The sequence below is a fragment of the Neolamprologus brichardi genome, chromosome 23, assembly GCF_056152115.1.
Source record: "Neolamprologus brichardi isolate AB-2024 chromosome 23, ASM5615211v1, whole genome shotgun sequence".
Classification (NCBI taxonomy): domain Eukaryota; kingdom Metazoa; phylum Chordata; class Actinopteri; order Cichliformes; family Cichlidae; genus Neolamprologus; species Neolamprologus brichardi.
Window position 1 is genome coordinate 11,826,846 of NC_142125.1, and position 21,814 is coordinate 11,848,659.

The 21,814-nt window shown below is 40.5% G+C and overlaps 1 protein-coding gene and 1 non-coding gene across 2 annotated transcripts; both read right to left on the reverse strand.

The window, feature by feature from the left end:
* Positions 1-214: 214 nt before the first annotated feature.
* LOC102776583 (elongation factor 2b-like) lies at positions 215-7,834 on the reverse strand. Its single transcript, XM_006790369.3, has 13 exons — positions 7,694-7,834; positions 6,317-6,531; positions 5,915-6,096; positions 5,307-5,518; positions 5,033-5,211; positions 4,632-4,737; positions 4,104-4,356; positions 3,765-3,960; positions 3,306-3,672; positions 2,825-3,178; positions 2,535-2,717; positions 1,841-1,973; positions 215-598 (listed from the first exon to the last, which is right to left on the reverse strand). Exons 1-13 carry the CDS (start codon positions 7,694-7,696, stop codon positions 405-407), a joined length of 2,577 nt encoding a protein of 858 aa, XP_006790432.1. The 5' UTR covers positions 7,697-7,834; the 3' UTR covers positions 215-404.
* Positions 4,434-4,501, reverse strand: LOC118454132 (small nucleolar RNA SNORD37). The gene has a single exon (XR_004843617.1). It is a non-coding gene; the product is annotated as a small nucleolar RNA SNORD37 (small nucleolar RNA).
* Positions 7,835-21,814: the final 13,980 nt, after the last annotated feature.

Sequence of the window (21,814 nt, forward strand, 5' to 3'; positions counted from 1 at the left end):
TTATGGGAATGGGATGGACCAACAACCAGAACACAGTGTCTTTAGCCACAGGTGTTGCTGGCAGCAGGGGTATACAGAAAAGAAATAAGTACAGGCCAGGCTAAAAGCCAATGAAGAATAAGCATTCCAAATTCAACATTTTCACCAGATTTAGGAGTGGGCAAAACAAAAAAAGAAAATGACCCATACAATCATCCCCAATAAAGAAAGCAGCTTGATACATAAAAGTTTTTATTTTCTTTTATTTATCGTTTACAATTTTTGTAGTCATTTCTTAATTATTGTCGATCCTTTTGGCAAACATTAGTGCTCACTGTGTTCTGTACAGTCCGGTCCCACAACGTAGACTTAAATGTGTTGGGCATGGAGGAATGAGACAAGTGCCAAGAGGGGTGTCCAAGCTTTTACAATTTGTCCAGGTAGTTGTCCAAGGCTGGGACACCTTCTTTGAGACCTTTACGTTTACGTGTCTCAAGGACAACTACACCAGGCTTGGATGTGGCATCCAGTGGGTTTCCAGGGAGGACCTGCCAATGGTCGAACACGCACTGTGGGAAGGCCTGGCCACCAGTGTTGGAACGCAGGTCAGCTGTGAAACCTGGTGACAGAAAGTATTATTTAATACCTCGTATACTCAGAGTATCACATGACTTGAAAAACACATTGGTCACATCTAAATATTAGGGGTGCAACGATACACAAAATTCATGGTTCGATTCGATACTTTGATGTCACGGTTCAATATTTTTTCGATACAAAAAAAAAATGTTCATGCTTTGTTAATTTGTCATTTATTAAAATTATAAATATATATTTTAAGTTTTTAAATTTAATGTTGCTGAAACAAAGTAATAAAAAAATAAATCTATCTGATCGAGAAATCACTCATCTTTGGAAAAGAGTTTATTACAGAGAAATGGATCTTTCCAAAATAAAAGCTATACTATACGCTTCTTCTGGGCTATATTCTCAGCAGCATATTAAACATATCAGGTCCCCATAAGGAGAATCATGTGCTAACGGCTGTCTAAATGACTCGGGTAAAGTTTGTAGCATGCGTGCTTGTTGTTTTTGTCTGCTTCCACTTGTCTTTGCACTAGGATGATGTTGGCGTAAATGTGCAGTCATATTCATTGTGTTCCCACTAGTGCTGTCAGCGTTAATCTTGTTGAAATGACAACGCCACAACACGGCAAAACTCCGTTAACGAGCTACCGCGGATCGCCCCGTGTGTGGGGCTGGACGGCGTCAACACGTTAACGAGCTAACTGCGCTAACGCACTAGTTCCCACCAATGTAATTGAGCATTTCGTGGCACATCCGACATACTGTTTACTTTTGTCCATGACGCGCTCACCTTCAGGGTCATACGTCACATGAAAACCAAAATAGTTCCAAACGCCGGATGAATGAGGGTGGGGGAGGTTCAATTTGCCATGATGCAACGAGAGCTTAACTTCTGTCTCGCTAGCTTGCCCTGCGCTCAGTGAATCTGCGTTCGACTACTCCGCCTAGGCTGCACTGTCGAGCGCAGATCCACTGAGCGCTCAACACAGACAGCATCGTCAGAAGGAAAGTTGATAAAATAAATTAAAAATTTTGTGTTGTTCGATACATATGCGTACCGAACCTAAAGTACTGTATTGAACGATTCAATATCGATACGAGTATTGTTGCACCCCTACTAAATATAACACAGCTTCATATTCATTTTAAAATACAGAAAACAAGCAAACTTTCACCTGTTGGTAATTTTTCAACTTGGGATTGAAACCTGAACATAAATTAAGCTTAGATGATGATGATGTCGTTTGACTCTTCAGACCAGAAGAGGACTTACCAAATGACTCGTTGACAGGCAGGTAGGCCTTGATGACATACATAGGTGTTCCCATGACCCTGGACTCCTCAAACACATGACCACGCCTCCTGGTCAGCACACCGTAAATCCCACCCATTGCACCTTCAGGGCACTGTGGAGCAAACAGATTGTGAGCGGTACCGACTTCAGTTTGTTTAATGCTATTAAAGTGAGCTGTGATAATAATTCTACTAAATACTTTATAAGAGTAAAATCAGTGTTACTAAACTCCATAGTGCATTAAAAGGTGTGGTAAACTCGTTCAACAAGATTTAGAATTAAAGAGATTTACAAGGTTTAGCTGGCAGCAACCGTCAACCATTTAAACTGTATTATTAGAGACTCCGCTTTAGTCAAAGTTGGGTACTTATTAAGCAGTGAAATACTTCATCTCAGCTAATTTCATTCACTGAACCAGAATACCGAACCTTTTTTTTTAAAAACCTTCTGGCTCCCTTTTAAACGTAGCAGTCTATCAAAGTGTTAACTGCACCAACACTGAAATCCAAGTATTCCGTACTTCACTTTTAATGACTTTAATAACTAGTATTTTTTTTATTTTACTGTCCCGTACAATCCACCTATTGACACAAGCTTTGGATATAACTTTCCCTGTGCCATTTTCCACGAGCTACAAATTTGAAACTAAAACATCACAGGGGAAAACACTGACCTGGATCTCGACAAGGTAGACTGGCTCCATAATTCTGGGCTCAGCTGTGAGCTCACAAGCATACAGAGCTCTGCGGGCTGTGGGGATAATCTGGCCACCACCACGGTGAATAGCATCTGTATGCAGGGTCACATCATGGATGTCGAAGCGAATGGCACGCATGTTCTCTTCACAGAGGACACCCTGAAAACATTCAAACACCACTTTTAAACAAATATCTATGAATCACTGGATAGAACGTTTTTAAAATGCTCATATTACACTCACAAGTATACTCTCAATGCTCTTACCTCCTTGGCGGCCCACTGGAAACCAGCGACAACACTGTCCTTGATCTCATTGAGGTACTGCACTCCCTTGGTAACGTCCACCAGCAGATTGGGGCCAGTTCCATCAGGACCGAAGCACCAGATTTTTCTGGCCTCGCCGACGTCCCATTCGTACTTGTCAGCAAGGTAACGGGCACGGCCCTTGAGCTCCTGACGAGAGGTAACGTCACCCTTCTCAATGTCTTCTGCCAGGCCTTCCTCGAAGGGACGGGCTTTCATGAACAGACGGTTGTGCTTGTTGGGTGACTTTGACAGACACATGATATCTGACTCTGCACTGACTGTCTCTCTGTAGGACACCACAGGATCAGATTTCTAGAAAAAAGTGTTAATGCACAAATGTTTAGAGGGACATATATAAATAACATCTAAATATCTCATCTCTGTCGTATAAACCATAAGATTACGTGCATTGCTCTTTTACTTAAATTCAATATATTACCTTGATTGGAATGCAGGCATGATCCTCCTCCAGATCCTTCAGACAGATCTCCAGGTGCAGCTCTCCCGCTCCAGCAACAATGTGCTCTCCAGACTCCTCAATGATGCACTGCACCATAGGATCAGACTTGGACAGACGCTTCAAACCCTCCACCAGCTTAGGCAGGTCAGCGGGATTTTTGGCCTCCACAGCAACTCTGACAACGGGGCTGACACTGAACTTCATCACTCTCATGTTGTGTGCCTGGTCGTAGGTGGTGATGGTGCCTGTCTTGACGAGGAACTGGTCCACTCCAACCAGACCCACGATGTTACCACAAGGCACATCTTCAATGGGCTCGACGTAACGGCCCATCATCAGAATGGTCCTGGTAGAGATCAGAGCAGGACAAATCAGTTCTGGCCTACCTACCTCACAAATGTATTGCCAATAATTAATTAAGAAGATGCTGAAACCAACCTCTGAATTGGCTTCAAGTAGAGGTCGTCCTTCTTGCCAGGGACGAAGTTTGGTCCCATGATGCGTACCTTCAGGCCAGTGGACACAGACCCAGAGAACACGCGACCAAATGCATAGAAGCGACCCTTGTCACTGGTGGGGACCATCTTTGAGATGTACATCATCAGGGGAGCCTTGGGGTCGCAGTTCTTGATACCTAATGACCATTAACACACAAAGCAATGTCAAGCTTAAAAATAATAATCCAACAACTAAAATTCTGGGTTATTTTAAGCAGGTGTTTCAAATAATGTCAACTGCTCGGTGCATGAGCAAATTTGAAATACATCAGCTGCATACCCATGGCAGCCTCATCATCTCCAGGTCCTTCATAGAGGAGCTCACAACGGTACTTCTGGGCAGTGACAGGGGAAGGCAGGTGAATGGTGATCATTTGCAGAAGGGCTTCTCCAGCAGGCAGCCAGCGGCGCATGACAGCCTTCAGGAGAGGCTTGCCCTCCTTATCCTTGTCCTCATTATCCAACTTGATGTCCATCTTCTGGATCAGTTTGGCAGCTTCATCCTTTCTGAAGTTCATGATGGCATCAAACACCTAGAGGGAAACCATTTAGATTAGTTCAGTGCAATTTATTATGAACACGCTAGGACGTTAATAAAGCATCTGCGCCTGCTCAGGCTTAAGGTTGTCATCACTGATTAGTCAGGTCAAAGTGAAGAATGTTTGAGTCATCACATGCAGGCATACAAGGCAACTTTTATTCTGACTAAGGCAGACTAACAAGTACATAAGGTAGGACCGCCAATGTTGCCATTTCTTCTTCCAGTTAACCCTTTTTAAATACTTAAACATTATCAAAGGTTTCATACCTTAAAGATGGGATCCAGAACAAGAGCACAGAAGGTGCGGGGGTACTTTTTGCCATCGGCTCCAATTGCGGACTTGACGAACTTTCCATTTGCTGTGTCATAGTACCTAGAAAAGAAAAAGTGTAATTAATCATTACAGATACACTAAAAAGATTTATATAACAGAAGCCACTGTCAATTTACTTTATTAAATTAGAATGTATAAAAGCAAAAAAACAAAACAAAACAAAAGAAACCCCACCCTGTGCAATTTCCCATCATAACCTTATGCTCAGAATCACACTTTAAACTCTGCACAATTCACTCTGAAATGGTCTCTTTAAGAGAGCCCCCATCCACTCAATCTGACATCTGGACAGCCCTCAACACTACAGCTGAGGTTCTATGTATTAGAAACGCACCTATCACCCCACAGCTTCTTCATCATGTCTTCCACCTTCTTGCAGCGCTCAACGGGTGTCATCTGGGCGTTGCCCTTGGCAGCAAACTTGGCTGCATACATCTCAGCAAACTGCTTGAGGGTGAAAGCCCAGCCATGGAGTCCGGAGCCAAAGCCAACGGTGCCGAGGACTGGATCAACCTTGAAAGTGAGAATACAGTATATCAGCAACTGTGCTGAGTACTCCGACAAACGGACAAATCTTTGTTCCAATTAAAACGTTCACTGCTACGCACCATGATGTTACCCATAGGTCCATTTTCATCCTCGCCATAGGTGGAAATGATTACGTTGACAGACTCAACAATACGCTGGAAGGTCTGGTAAAGGTCTTCGGGTTCAAGCTGCAGCTCCAGCAAGGCACGGTCCATCTTGTTCATCATCAGGACTGGCTTAATACGCTCACCAATAGCCTGACGGAGCACAGTCTCAGTCTGCACACAGACACCTAGTAGGGACACAATATGACAACTAATTGAAGAGCATGTAAAGTTAGAAATCTTATTTCAGATAAACAAAAAAAAAGTATCAAGGACTGTGCTGCACAAGTCTTCATTTGGTGTGTGAGCATATTCTTAATGCATGGAAACAATTTACTCTCAGTTCTTTAGTCATGTTGACTGTAAACTTGTCCTGAAACCCAATGCCAATACTCATCTCTCCTAATCAATCTAAACAAACACTAAACCAGGTCACTATTAAATAGCTGGGCTACAGCTAAAAAACAAAATATATCTTCATACTGAACATGCAGTTCTACTACACCTAGTATCTTATTTTTTGTGGTCTTGGAACTGGCAGGTGAAAATGTTAAAAGCCCAGAAATATTTGGTTTGGCTCTTACCAGACACGCAGTCCACCACAACCAGGGCTCCATCAGTGACACGGAGAGCAGCAGTCACTTCAGAGGAGAAGTCAACGTGCCCTGGGGAATCGATCAAGTTGATCAAGAAACCAGAGCCATCCTTGGACTGCTTAATGAAGGCGGTGTCATTTTCACTCAGCTCGTAGTACAGGGAGATAGCTCTGCAAGTTAAGACAAAACATTAAATTTTACCCCAAATTCTGTGCTCAACATAGCCCAACATACCACATAATGACCAAATACTACAATACATTGTACAGGTATTAAGAAAATTGAGCTCTATATGAAACTGATATGAGATTCTTTAATCCCAGCATATTTGTTGTCTTCAATTTAAAATTCTCACATCAATCAAAATGCAAAAAAAAAAAAAATCCTTACGTTGACTTGATGGTAATGCAACGCTCCTGCTCATCTTTGCGGGTGTCTGTGAAACGGGTCTCTCCAGCACGAGCTGAGGCAATGATGCCAGCCTTTGACACCAGGGAATCTGTCAAAGTTGACTTCCCATGGTCCACGTGCGCAATCACGGACATGTTACGGATGTTGGCCTTCTTGTCCATGATGGCACGGATCTGGTCTACGGTGAAGTTCACCTGAAGGGACAGAGTCAAGATTAGACCATTCAACAGATGTCTGATTTTCTTGGCCCTAAGCTTTAAAATAAAAATAATTCAAGAAAGTGAGTTCAGATACGATGTTGTGATTATTTTGATTCTCCTGTTAAGTGCAGATGAAGTTAAAGGCATCATTTGTGACACCAACTAATGTGGGACAAGATACTAAAGAAGACGGGATAAAGGTAAAAGTGCACCCCCTTTATGTCCGTTATTCTAAACAACAGGCTCTGTGGCTCACACTTTGTCTAATTCTGCTTAGTATACACAGATCGTTCATTTGCTACATCTAACAATAACTGCGCCCTCAGCCCTGTAAAAAATGTTGCTTACATAAGGTAAACTCAGCTGTGCTGCACTTCCACCCTGGGCGTTGGGTGTCCGCCATCATCAAAGATGACGTTACTGTTGTCTACGTTTATCTTAAAAAAGTATCCAAGTCGTCTGCCCCGGGTTTTATCCCAATATCGATTTGAAACCATCATTTTTAAAAAAGTATCACCTTACTTAAAAACACGTTGGCAAAAGGCTGTTAAAACACAAACACCCGGCATAACGTCGGCGTGAGCAGGCCACGTGTACAGACTTTGAATCCACGCTAAATGCTAACACTGACAGCGCCGACGTACCGGCAAATTATTCCTACAGATCAGAACGTGGTCAAGCTCACTTTTTAACCATTTGGCTTGACCCATTACGTTTTCAATTTTCAAAGGCCTACTCATATATTGGTTCTGTGACATTTGTATGGCGATAAATGACAATTTACTGGAACGACGGCTAACGCAAAACGCAGTCGTTGTAAAGTTAGCTAACATTAGCGGTATACAATTTATCACTTTAACCTTTAAAAGAGTCGGGAGATAAACGTTAATCCTTCCACGGAGGCACTAACGTAGGCAAAAAGATATGTATGATTTAGCAACATTTTCAAACTGCCTTTAGTCAGCCTTCGCGGGCCTTGCAGGCCACCGGCAGATAACAAAATGGTTGCCATTTTGATCAGAGCACAGACCACACACTATTATGCAAGTAACAATACATCCTTACAATATTCACATACTCAACTTAATATTGACAGTGAGGAAAGCTTATGTGCCCAACAATTCATTACTCCGTTTAAAAAATAACAACAACTCACCATTTTGACAGATGGTTTTGGATTCTCTTGGTGGAGAAAAGAGACAAGGAATTTTACACTGCCCACCTCACGAGGGCATAGGCAGGGAAGAGGGCGCTGACGTCAGAAAACAGCGCTTTATACTGCTTGCGTCAGCCACATGCGTCATCACGTAATGGTGCATTTGATAAATTGAAATCGGGCACTCGAACTTTCGTTCCATGCACAAAATAAAGGAAAACGTGGCTTAATTTCCAGCTGCTTCCGGGTGCTTTCATGCGATTTATATATTATCACGATAGTTTACACTTGGCGACAAAGGAAACAAAAACTCTAAACACAAACAAAAGCCCATCCAGAGATTTCGTCTTGTAGTGTAGCTCGATAACGGTAAAATATTTGCATGTTTCACTAACAAGGTCAGCAGGAAAATAAACTGAGTACCAGTCATACAAATACTAAATTTAGATATGTTAACGGGTAAAAATAAACAAATTAGGATAATCAACAATAAAAACAACACTGTACCACATTGTAAGGACTACACTGGAGTACCACAGGTCTCCAGTGCAGTCCTTACAATATGAAATGCAACAGCGATAAAAATAAAAAAAAATAAAACATGAAGTTAGGTTAAAGAAATAAAAAAGGGCAGCTATTGTGCAAAACAGCATCCCAAATGGCACTGGTAAAGAGTATACACTAAAGACAGAGCTTTTAGAAATTATAGCTGAAGATAATCCTCTTAAAGGCAGAACAACATTTCCCAGAAAGGAGACAGTTAATACGATATCCTGTCTTTATCATTTTAATATAGAACATACTCTCGGTAAACTAATTTAAATGATGATTTATAATCTTTTGTCAATTATGGTTGATTGCCTTTGTGAATGGCTGGATGGTTAATTATTTCTTTTCCTTTAAAAAAGATAGTCCATTAGATCAGCATTATTTTCTTGGCTGCCACCGAGATCCCCCCATTTTCCCGAGTTAAAACTTAAGAACCTTCTTAAGAACTTCATTCGAAAAGATGAAATCCGACTTTCCAGCTGTCTTTGAATGCAGCAAAATGTTACCCAATGTCAGTTAGAGACTGAGTAGTTTGTTTTGGGGATTCATTAAACCAGTTTTTGTTTTAAACATTTTTTGATGCAAACATATAAAAATGATAAATGTGAAGTGGGTCACTGAGGTGTCTCAGTCTGTCAAATATTACGGTCGTTCTTAAAATGGTACATTTTCTCACTTGTTATGTTGTTTTAATATTTCTGTTATGAATACAATATAAATCATTGCATTCTGTTTATTTACATTTTACTCAGAGTCACAGCTGTTTTGGGAAGGTGTTGAACAACTACCTGCTACATTTATGCTACCTTTATGTGTTTTATCGAAGCCAGTTTCAGGTTTCAGTGTAAGCACAGTGGAGAAGCCGTATGTCTAAGGATACACATACAGTGTTACTATTGTCATAATTTTGTTTTCATTGAATATAAGAATCCTGATTACATTTGAATGGTATTTTCACACAGAATGTGTACAAACCTTGGGCTTAGAAAAGTGGCAGTGGACAGGTTATGGGGCGGCTCACCCTAAAGTACCAGCTGGATGCCCCCTGTGACCACAGCAAACTAGCCCTGAACCTGAAACTATCCCTGAGCAAAGTGTTAGAGTTGTAGTGAGAAAAAATAGGAAAGTAGGAAAAAAATAGTAATTAATAACAGAATTAAGACAAACCCCTAAATATAGAGAGGACAATCTCAAACAAGAGAAAACAGCAAGAGTATTATTGGTTACTAACCTGTTGTCTTTCTCTACAGTTTTTGAGTGTTCAAGTTCTAAAACAACATGAAAATAACGAATAGGTGTGACTGTGAACAGCTGAACAGTTTCCAAGCACATCCGGTGCTGAGTTTGAACATGTAAATAAGTCTATGTTGTACCAAGTATTTTATACATTTCTGAGTTATGAAATTATGTTACCTGTATCATGTAACATAATTTAATTGTTACTTTGACTGTTATTTTGACCTTGTTACTGTAAAAGAGTGGACTTGTGTAAGGACAAGAAAGACAAAACAGGACACCCCCCAATAATCTTTAGTTACAATATTATAGTTAGTTAAATGGTATGATTGTTCAAATATGTATTTTCTTTGATTGTTGTAAAATAATGTGTGCCCCAGTCTCCAAAAATGACATAGTGCAGGAAGGGTAGTTATTCCTCCGTTACACCACAAGAGGGAGTATCCCCTAAAATGAGCAGCTCTAGCGGGAGTAAATAAGCCCAGCCACTAACCATAAGGCAGTGCGCCTATAAGAGTTGTGTGAGACTGCAAAAGTGTGTAACGTTGTGCTATGTCAATATATATATTTGCAGGTAAGCAGATATAAGATGGTAAATAACTTAAAATGTATCTACAGATGAGTCCACGGGGTTGCAGAGAATGTGGTTAATAATGCTTGTTGGTCGTTAATCCCCACTATGTGTCATTAGTATATAAGTTATTGGTAACGATGTGAATTAGCCGTGACGCTAACGATTAGCAGCTAGATCTAATTCATTAGTTTGTGCGGAAACCTCGTGGCGCTTTTGTGAATTTATACCTGTACCGGGCTGTAATCACAGCAGATATAGACTGGTGCGCCTATAAGAGTTGTGTGAGACTGCAAAAGTGTGTAACGTTGTGCTATGTCCATATATATATTTGCAGATACAGTAAAGGCGAACTCACAAAGCCAGACTGGTTTCAATTCATTTTAATCCAAGTGTGCAACAATTGGCTAATATAGGGTTATGCCTGGGTTAGATGTTTGTTGACCCATTGTAATGCTTTAGCTCTCCAGTAGGGGGAGTCGCGCCTTTCTTTCGTTACAGATGAGTGGAGGCCAGAGTTGCCTGCTGCAGCCCTTCATTCGTCTTCCCTCTTTATTTGCTGTGTTTAAGGCCAAAGTATAGTAATTAGTTCTTAAAGCAATCGTTGGTAATCAAACATCAGTTCCTAATGTTTATTGGATTTTTCTCTCTCTTAATTAGTTCTTCAGCCTATTTTCCAAACTCATGAGACACGAGTGGGCACTTGACCAATATGCAAAAAACAATATTTGTACTTTTGTTTTGTACACTATAGGCTAAAACGTTCAGCCTATAGTGTTCTAATGCACGTTTGTTCTAATTAACAAATAAATGATGGAATTGTGAATCCTTAACCCCTGATGATGATTTTCATCACTAGTTGTACCACACATTTGTCACTTGCATACATTCTGCCTATATTGTTATTATTAAATCTGTTTTTTAAACAGGTAGTCTCACTGAGATCATTGTGACACCTCGATTCTTTTGTTTTTTTCGGTCCTCGTTTTGTATTGTAAATTGTAAATTTGGTGCTTTGCATGAGATAATTGTCCTCTTGTATGACAATTACATCTTAGCAGTTTATATGAGGTGCCTGTCCTGATATGCTGTGTTTAGTTTTCACCAAATCTGTTGCTATGCAATATGACCAAACATCTCTACTTGGTGTTGTTTTTTGTTTTTTTGCCAGAGCCAGAGGCCAGAAGCTTCTTCTGGGCAACCCTTTCAAATGAAGCCTGCTTGTTTAGTCTTATTCTAATGAATTTTAACATTTAGCGTGTTAACTGGCGGTTGTAGAATGTGGGATACAGCTCTTTGGATTTTGCATTGCATGGTCTGATTATGGGGTGATCTTGGGTGATTTTGTTCAGTAGCACCTGACTACTAACCAATCACTCTGTATGGATGCAGTAAGGGTATACTCAAGATTTAGTTAATGTAAATGCATAAAATAATAAATACATTGAAGAAGCGTTAACAGAATTATCCTCTAAAAATCAAAACAAGCATGAAAAAATGTATGAAACTACTCCTCAAATTGGTATTTTTTAAAATATAAAATAAGTGGAACAATGGTCGCCTGACAGCAAGAAGGTCCAACTTCACCATCTACCCGGGGCCTTTGTATGTGGAGTTTGCATGCTCTCCCTGTGTTTGGACTCAGGGATGAAGCAGGGTACCTGGAGATAAACCACTCAAAGACATGCAATTAGTAAAGTTAGGATAACTGTGGCTCTAAATTGGCCATAGGTACGAATGCGCGTGTGAATGGTTACCTCTCTCTGTTTCAGCTCAGTTTTTACTTATATTCATGGGGAAATAAAGACCCTGGTGTTGTGTTGGATTATACTTGACTGAATGCTCCAACCAGTCCCCAGAAAACAAAGTATTATTCTTATTTTGTTCATCATAATTGCAGAGCCCTTTTCAATCTTTGTGGCTTTCATGTGCGTACAGAGAGCTGCAAATAACTTTGAGGGGAAAACAGCCAGTGAAGCTGTGGCTGCTATTCTGTTTATATTCAAAGGATATGTTTGTTTAATCTCCCATGGCAATAAACTTGAATGATGAATGTTATCTTTGTCGAAATCCACAATCCACAAATCTTATTTATAATTCATCCATTTTCCAGGTTATGCCTGCAGTTATGCCTGAACTCAGAAGCTTATGTAAATGCATTTATTGCATTCACGTCATAGTGTGCACGCTTAAAATTGACACCTTTTTACAATGATAATGTGTGAGGAAATAATTCATGACGAATCACATGATACCCATCGATAGATTGAGCTCTGTATGAATTGTATAGACATGCCCTAAAAAGCATTGTTTAAAGGGCTTAGAAATTCCACTATAGAGGAAGGACATGAGAGCTGGGGGGATGAATATTTTAATAACGGAATTAGAAAACAGTTACGCCTAACATGGACATGGAGGCACAGGAACACGTGCATACACATACAAAAACACATACACTCACTCACACACACACACACACACGCTGTACCAGTCTGACAGCATTAATTACCTCTGAGGACAACAAGTAGGCTGTGTAAAATTTTCTAATTTAACATACCTGTGCTGCTTCTCAAGCCTCGTGCTGCTGCTCCCATTGGGCTGTCATATCTGTAAACAACACTCAGCAGAATGACTGGCAGGGAGAGACGACAGGCAGTTGAGCTTGAGTAACTGGACATGCATTGAAATGACCCCAGATTCTTACAGGTGTATGGTTTCCTCTCACATCAGACATACCCGGCAATGGTTTTTGTTAAAATTCAAAGTTGTTGTTGTTGTTTTTAAGGAATATTATTCTGCTAATACTTTCTGTGACACTAGTCTGAGATGCCAAATCCAGATATTTCCTTTAGTTTGACCTCAGAATAATCAGCCTCACTTTGCTCTCTTAAGCCTTAACCTTTTCTTTCATTTTCATTTAAGGGTGATTAAATCTTATTTATGATTACAGATAAGCAATCTTATAAAAAACAAAATGCACTTGAAGCTGATGTTGAAGCTTGTTTCAAGGTAGATGGTCTTGATTGGAAGCACTGAACTTTACATGCAAGGTGAAATCCATTAGTCAGACTTCTTGTCAGCTATAGCTGAAAAATACATCCATTATAAGGCAATTCAAGAACAATGTCTTTGAAACTGATTGAGTTACCGAGGGCGACTGCTGCTTTTTTTTTTTTTTTAAGAGAAAATTAACATTTAATCACTCCAAAATAAGAAAATTACACAATTATTTTAAATCTATTTGTTGCAGTGGACACATTTTCAAGATATCTAAACATTGATTGTAAAAAAAATGCCTGTTTTTGTCTGATATGATGAATTCATAGAATGGTGGAAATGTGGATGTCATAAAATCTTGCATGCCAGTTTCCGTCCAAAACTATGAAATCAGGTGATCTTAACATGTACTACAATCTATGTGGACACTTCAATGCTAGAGTGAAGTAAAGTACTGACAACAAAGACATGAAATCTAAAGTGGCTTGAGCCACAAGGTGAACAAACCCAAAGCAAAATTCAAAAAGCCGGAAATGTTCACTGACCAGAACATTTTCATTTCTGCCATCACACCTGAAAAAGAAAAGTTCATAGGCCGCCTAAGGTCATCTTTGGTAATCCCAGTGTCCTTTGGGTGCTGCTTCCTCGAGCAAGTAATCCACATTATTTTAGTGGGTAAGCAACACCATCCAAGTGATCTCACTGTAAGTCTCCAGCCTCTAGTGTCTGCTGAGGTAGCCTGAAGGCTCTCTGTGATGCTGTAAAAGATGTATGTGTAGATAATGTTAAAGAAATATATCAATAGATTTTTATGAAATATTAAATATACCAATGGATGAATAGCAATACAATAACAATAATTAATTTAGTTCAGTTTTACCAATTTCAAATGTCGTTAGCCCATGTGACTTATAGTCTGCTGGTGGCTCTGTAAAGGTAGGAAACATAAGGTACTTTGAGCTTGTTGTAGTCTTGTGAAGCAAAGATGCTAACAGCTGTAATGCTTCACTTTGCTACATGTGCTATTTTATGCTTGTGCTAATGTTTAGCAGGTATGATGCTCATCATTTTGACAATTTTAGTAAAATGTGTTATTTGGAATAATGTTCTTTACTTAACAAGAAGAGAGAATAAGCAGAGGGAAAGTCTTTGGGCCTCATCTGTACTGGATTACATCTCCAAAACTACAGACAGTGTCACCACCCAGAAATGGATCACCATGTACCCCAACCAGAAGCCTTGGATGAACCGGGATGTTCGTCTCCTCCTGAAGGCCCGCAACACCGCCTTCAGGTCAGGAGATGCACATGCCTACAATACAGCCAGGGCTAAGCTAAAGAGGGGTATCAAAAAAGCCAAACACCATTACAAAAAGAAGGTAGAAGAACACTTCTCCAGCTCCAACCCCCGACGCATGTGGCAAGGACTCCAGACCATTACAGACTACAGGACCACCAAACCCTCCCCCGCATCCTCTGATGTCTCCTTTCTCAACGAGCTCAACAACTTTTATGCTCGTTTTGCTCCTGTCCTGTTTAGTGGCTGCACCATACCAGACTGTGATGGAGGAGCACAGGACAGACTCAATGACCGCAGTGTAGAACTGGATCAGCAGCTCCTGTGGAAGACTGTACTTCCCCAGTTGTCTCAGGAAGTACATCCTCTGCTGGGTCTTTTTGAGGATGGAGTTGATGTTGGTCTTCCACTTCAGGTCATGGGAGATGGTGGTACCCAGGAACTTGAAGATCTTCACAGTCGACACAGGGCTGTCTGATATGGTGAGGGGGGGCAGAGTTGAGGGATGTCTCCTGAAGTCCACTGTCATCTCTACAGTTTTAAGAGTGTTCAGCTCCAGATTGTGCTGACTGCACCAAAGTACCAGCCGCGCAACTTCCTGCCGGTATGCAGACTCATCACCATCCTGAATGAGGCCAATGACAGTGGTGTCATCTGCAAACTTTAGGAGTTTAACAGCCGAGTTCTTGGAGGTGCAGTCATTAGTGTAGAGGGAGAACAGTAGTGGTGAGAGGACACATCCATCCATATTTATAGTTATACCATATTCATAACATACCTATACCATGTACATTGTAACACATCCATAATAGACCCATATTTTGTACTCTCATACCTATAACAGACTCATTTCTGTAATATATCTATATATCTATATTATTGCTAATATTTATTTTGTAATTCTTAGTTAGTGTATTGTCTGTCTCTGTTAATGTTTGTTTATAATGGAGCACTGTAATGAAAAATAATTTCCCCTAGGGATCAATAAAGTATTCTGATTCTGATTCTCTATATTGTGGCAAAAGCACTTCTGGATGGATGCAAACTGCATTTCGTTGCCTTGTACTTGTGACATGTGCAAAGACAATAAAGTTGAATTCTATTCTAATTCCATTCTATTCTATTCTACATATTGACCCCCCACCCCACCACCACCAAAAAAAACGAAAAACAACAACAACAAAAAAAAATCCATGCTTATATCAATACCCGCATGTCCTCCTTCAACATGTCTTTGACTCTTCTCTGTGGTTTTTCCTCTTCCTCCTGCTTGGCAGCTCCATCTTCAATATATCCACTGTCCCTCCTTTGCACATGCCCAAACCATCTCAGCCTTCTCTACCCAACAAAACAAACAAACAACCAAAATGACAGATTTCTTTGTGTCTCTTTAAGTTGCTTGAATAAAGAACCGATGTTGTCCTTTCTCTCTGGGCAGAAAAAAATCATTACGTGCACAGCACCCAAGAGGATCCTGGTCAGTAAAATGTAAACAGAGGCTGTTTTGAGCTGTTTGAACAACACTGCTGTGATAATCGCTCTACAACAATGCCCGCTCTGAAGTTTGTATTTATAGCTCTGTGTATGTGTCCCCTTCAAAAAGCACTTCAGTCATTTCATGTCACTGTTTAAGTTGCATTTTTGTCCCCGATGCCAACTCGTTCTGCAGTTTGAGTCAACAGGATGTTCAGGTTGTGCTTGTAGGACTGAAACAGCTGTTAGAACATTGCAGTTTAGTGTTACCAGATTTCCAAGCAGATACTTTTGGGGTGGTTGTAGCTCAGGTGGTAGAGCAGGTCATCTACTGATCGGAGGGTTGGTGGTTCGATTCCTGGCTTCCCCTAGTCTGCATGCCAAATATCCTTGGGCAAGATACTAACCCCAAATTGCTCTCTGATGCATCCATCCGAGTATGAATGTGTGTGAATGTTAGCTATAAAGCACTTAGAAAGATGTGCTTGTGCGAATGGGTCTGAATGGGTGAATGCACAAGTTGTGTAAAGCGCTTTGAGTGCTCAGATGAGTAGAAAAGCGCTATATAAGAACCAGTCCATTTACCATTTACTTTGCACAACTCATTTACATGGATTGAAATCACTCTCTGTCGGTGAAACCTTTCTCCAGGTAGCATAAAGAATGTAACAGGTGTTGAGCAATACAATCTGTTGACATTTTAAACAGATGTTCATATTTATTAATGTGTTTAAGTTGGTAAGACAACAATGTCTTTTGTCCTGTCTTACTCCCCTGAACCCCAACCAGTCACAGCAGATTGCCACCCCTCCCTGAGCCTGGCTCTTCTGAGGTTTCTTCCTACTAAAAAGGAGTTTTTACTCTCCACCGTGAGCAAGTGCTTGCTCACAGGTAGTCATCTGATTGTTGGGGTTTTCTCTGAATTAATGTTGGGTCTTTACCTTGTAGTGTAAAGCCCCTTGAGGTGACAATTTTCTAAAAACTCTAACCAGTCTGCATTAGAAGGCAGGTAGAGTCTCAGCAACAACAGCACGCCATACTTTTGATTAGGAAACTGGAGTCTGACTCTTGTCTGGGACAATTTAACATGTCTAATTACGATGCATATGTGCTGGGATTTAATCACAGAGCTTATAGACTGATGTTTAATCACAGTGGTAATATGCTGATATTTAATCACAATGCTTACATGCTGATGTTTAATTATTTTGCTTATGTGCTGATGTTTAAAGGGTGTCCAGAGACCAGAGAAATCAGTAGAAAGGTGTGTGTTAGTTAGAGTCTGATATAATATCTCTATATTTTTCCCTTATGTATATAAATGGCTGTATTTGCTTTCCGGTGGCAAACATTTTAATGACAAACTTTGTTTGTTTTGGGACTAGAAGAAAATCCACTAGTTCACAGTTAGGTTTGTCAAAACCTACACTTGGCAGGGAAATGGGGAATGAGAAAGGAGATGGGGACAAAAGCAGAGGACAGGATCAGTGAAGACAGAAGGGGCGGGAAGCAGAGGGATGACAGAGAAACAGTAGAGAAGAGTAGGCAGTGGAGAGTGATGGGAGAATATACCAACATTATATCATGCAGCAGGCACTGATTACAAAAGTAATGGCAGTAGTTAACAATAGCTGACAGTTTGCATTTTATCTCATCTCACATTTTGCATTTGTGGGCATTAAGTGACTGAATGCAAACAGCCTTAAAAAGGCACTTACATGAAAAAAAGCACTGTGATTTAAAAGTGACTCATGATCTAATTCTGGCAGGACACTTTTTCTCTCTTTCAGAGCGATGCCAGCAAAGAGGCATTAGACACATATACTGTGCATGCAAACTCCCTTTAGCAAAATGTCAGTTACACCTCTTGAGCAAGCACTGCCACAAATGGGTTTCTTGGTAATGCTTTCAGTCTACCTATTAGCATTTCTTAGCAGAATAGAAATCTTTAATTTATACTCTAACATACAATAATGTACTTAAGAAACTCCAGATTATATAACTACACGTCACACTCACTCTTTTCCTTATGTCCAATTAGCAAATGATGTCTTTGAATTGCCAAAGAAACTGCTGTTTAATTCAGGTACAAGTTTAATCTGGCGCCCTTTTTATCACAGCTGTTTACAAAGGGTGGAGAATTTTGTTGTTTTCTTCCCTAAATGAAAAGTCTAGTTATGACAACGCTATACTTTGAGAACAATCCAGTGCTACTACTCTGTAGACTCAACTACAGAGAAGTTTCAGACTATTTGAAACTGCAGGGTTTAAAACATCGAGATATGGTCTGTGAGATTGAAAGACTCAGCATTCTGCTCGAGCATACACATTCATCAAAGCAGAAATCCATTTATGTAAGTAGCTGGGATCCCAGCGTCTTTACTGACACTAGTCTCAATAGACCAAGGCAAGCTGAAGGAAATCAAAAACAACAAGAGTTATTTTGAGATCAAGTGCAGCGAACGCGGCAACAGACTGAATGCTATAACCATATGATTTATAACTGAGTACATAAAAATGTGCAGCAGCTTTCTACACGGCTAATGTATCGTCTAACCCTAAAATATCATGATTATGTAATAAACGGTATTTTATAGCCTACATGTTGAATGCAGTCTGCTGTCTTTGGCAGCTGAGCTTTTACAGCAAAGGCTTTGATGTAAAAGACCTATTCAGTATAATTCCATTGTACTTGACTTTATTCAAATGATTGAGGCATTCTGATTGAAATGCTAGATTTTACTTTTCAAATTTCAGCAGATGCTAACACAATAATAAAAATAATAAAAACATAATGGTTTTTCCTCATAATGTTGAATTTCCAATTTTTCATAATGTGGGCTGGTTATCTAGCACGGAAAAGCCTAAGCCATCTACAGGAGCAATGCTGTGCAAACAGAGAATGATGTTTGTTTCCAGAGGGATAAACATCATACTGTTCCTGGCATGCAATCAGAAGTGCACAGTTGCAATGATTTTGGCGTGTCATGGTCCTCCAGCCCTTCTTCTGTCTGTCTCTGCTCTGTGCTCTCTCACTCTCCTGTGTGTTTTGGTTGTGCTTGAATCAAACACGCCTCCATGTCGTGCCAGTACACCCGACTTTGACCATCACACCTGTGACTCATCTGCTGATTTCCTCTGTCTCTTCTTAAGCTAAGGGAAAAACTCCATTCACCTCCTGATTGCTGAACTAGCAGTGTTAGTGCAGTTCGGCTTCACAGTCTGAACTCTGTGGATTGGTTTGTGATTTGTGGACACGAATCTGTGTCTAAACAAAGATTCTTGCTGCAAGAAATTGTTGCACAATTGTTTCCTGTAAATAAATTGTCTCAGGGAGTCCTGTGCTCGAGTTAGCCTGCTTTCCATCACACGGTGTAGTCAAGGATATGAAATCTGTCCTGCGCAAACAAATCAAGGGAAAAATAAAAATGCTAGGATAATGCTGCATATCAGGATCCAGGATGTGCCTGAAAGTCAGATTCTTGATCTCAAATATTTAATATAATTTTTGCTAAACACAAATTTAGGCAAAGTTGGACATTTTTGTCTTCTTTAGGTGTCACCACAGTGAATCATCTGCCTCCATCCAACCCTATACTTCACAACCTTTTCTGTCACACTATCATTCTGCATGTCTCCCTTCATCTATAAATCTTCTCTGGTCTCCTCCTCCTCCCTGGCATCCTTTGTCCAGTATATCTGCTATCCCTCCTGTGTAATCTAAAATCGAAAACTGTAGTTGGCTTTGCTTCCTTTGTCTCATTAAGTCATATTAACCTCAGATGTTTCCCCATGTTTCCACTTCCTCTGATCACCTCCTGCAAGTATTTAGTCTGTGTGTTTTCATTCATTCATCGTCAGGTCATCTGTTGTTCCTCGTCATGTTTCCATGCCTCTGGGTCGCCAGGATTTTGCCTGTTCATTTTTAAAAAAAAAAAAAAAATCACGTTCAAGGTTTTGTTCTTTGTCTTTTGTGTTTAGCATTTAGTTTTCCCAGTTTAGTTCTAGTTACTTTCTCCCCAGTGTGTATCTGCCCTTTTGTTTTTGTACCCTATGGCGTGGGTGTGGTCTCTGGCCGGCTGCAGAGGAGGGGTGGCGCAGAGGGAGGGTGAACAGGTGTGCTGGGATGTGACTGTGATTGTGACTCTTTATATGTTCACAGTGACAGTCGGAGGAGGGAGAGAGCGGACGTGACAGCGGGGCGGGAGTGTCTGTGTCCCATTACAAACCACAGTTAAAGAGTGTTTAATAAAGGAGTGCTGTCACCACGTCAGTGTCTTGTACGTGTGTAAAGGGTCCAACTTCACATACCCTTCTCATCAGGCTTATCAAATAAGCCTTTTGTTAATATCAAGTTTTGTTCCATGTTCCTTTGTGTTTGCATTTTGGGTCCACTCTTCACAATTCATACAGTCTGCTTCGGCACACTGTGACAACCAGGAGTTCATTCTTTTGTACTTTGAGCTTTAGTTCTCCTCTGTAAAGCTGTTTAAGTTCATATTTTGTCTCTGGAGTCCTGCATTTGGGTCCAACCTCTGCTTGCCACAAAGCCGGATCCTGACACTCTGTGTACTTTTTACTGTTGCACATGTCTCTCCTGGCTTTCATTCTTCTCGTCCCCAGTGCATACCTCCACGTCAGCAGGCGCTCTTCCACCTGCTACCTCCTCTGAATACCAGAAGACTCCTCCCTGACCTTATCTCTCAACCTGTCCACAATGCAAATGAAAAAAGGCTCAGAAAAGATCCTGATGTAATCCCACTCCCACATTACACCCATCTGTCACTCATACCACACCACTGTCTCCGTCCTCATACATTTCCTGGACCACCCTCCAATACTTCTCCGCCGTTCCTGACTTCATCATAGTACAACAGTCCCTGTCTCAGCAGCCAATCATCTGCTTTCTCTGACCCACAAAGACACAGTGAAGCTTGTCCTGATTTTCTCTGTGCTTCCCCATTAACTCTCAAAGCAAACGTCACATTCGTAGTGCTCTGTCTCAGGAAGAAGCCATGGTGCTGCTCACTGATCATCACCTCTCGTCTTAACCTAGCTTCAAAAACCTGTTCCCTCTCTGTAATTACAGCTCTTCACATCAGCCTAGTTTTTGTAAATTGGTATCACTACACTCCATTCACCAATCAGTGACATAAAAATCTAATAGTTTCCTTTCTCTTCATAATGAGTCACCCACTTGTGGATGTCTATATTTCTGTCATGTCTCTCCTTGTCGTAACTTTACGATGAGCTGCATGGTTGAATGGATCTAGAAAATAATTTTTTATTTTCCTTATGAGTTCAGGTATTTTTTTTCTTCCAGCACTGCTGTTTTAATTTTTATTTTAAGGTCAAACATCCCTTGCATTGATGAGACAGCGAAAGGTCTCAAGCATCATTACAGCCAGAGGGTCCAATTTTCACCAGCCAGCATCAGTACAAGCATGACAAGCTGGAGAAAAAAAGAGAATAAGACTCCCAAGGATTTCTTTGACTAGCAAATAACAGCCAGTATATCCAGTGTTTGCACTGAAATTTTGATTTTCTTATTCCAGGTGCTAAAGGGGGAAAATAATATACTAAGCGACAACCCGACATGTGTTCTGTTCAGGATGGACAGCAATCCGTGAAAGGGAAGTTCATCTATGGACACTCTCACAGTCATTCACTATGTATCTCCACTAAAAGGAAATTGCTCAAACATGGCAGCGATAAAGCTTTTATCTATAATTGCAAATGAGTAAATTTGTCTGCTAATTAGCGCTCATCAAGGAAAAGTTAGATACTGCTTCTGCTTGTCACAGATGTGTTCATTTGGAAAAGGATCATAGCGTACGGTATGTGCCATCAAAGATGTAACTGCTGTGCAAGGTTGTACTCGGGTTTTTGAGTCATATCTTTTTCAAAATCTTACTGATAAAATCAGGTGCTGACCACAGTCAAAGGCTCAAACAATACATCTGTTTGTTCTTTGGATTTTTAATGTATTCTATTCTCAA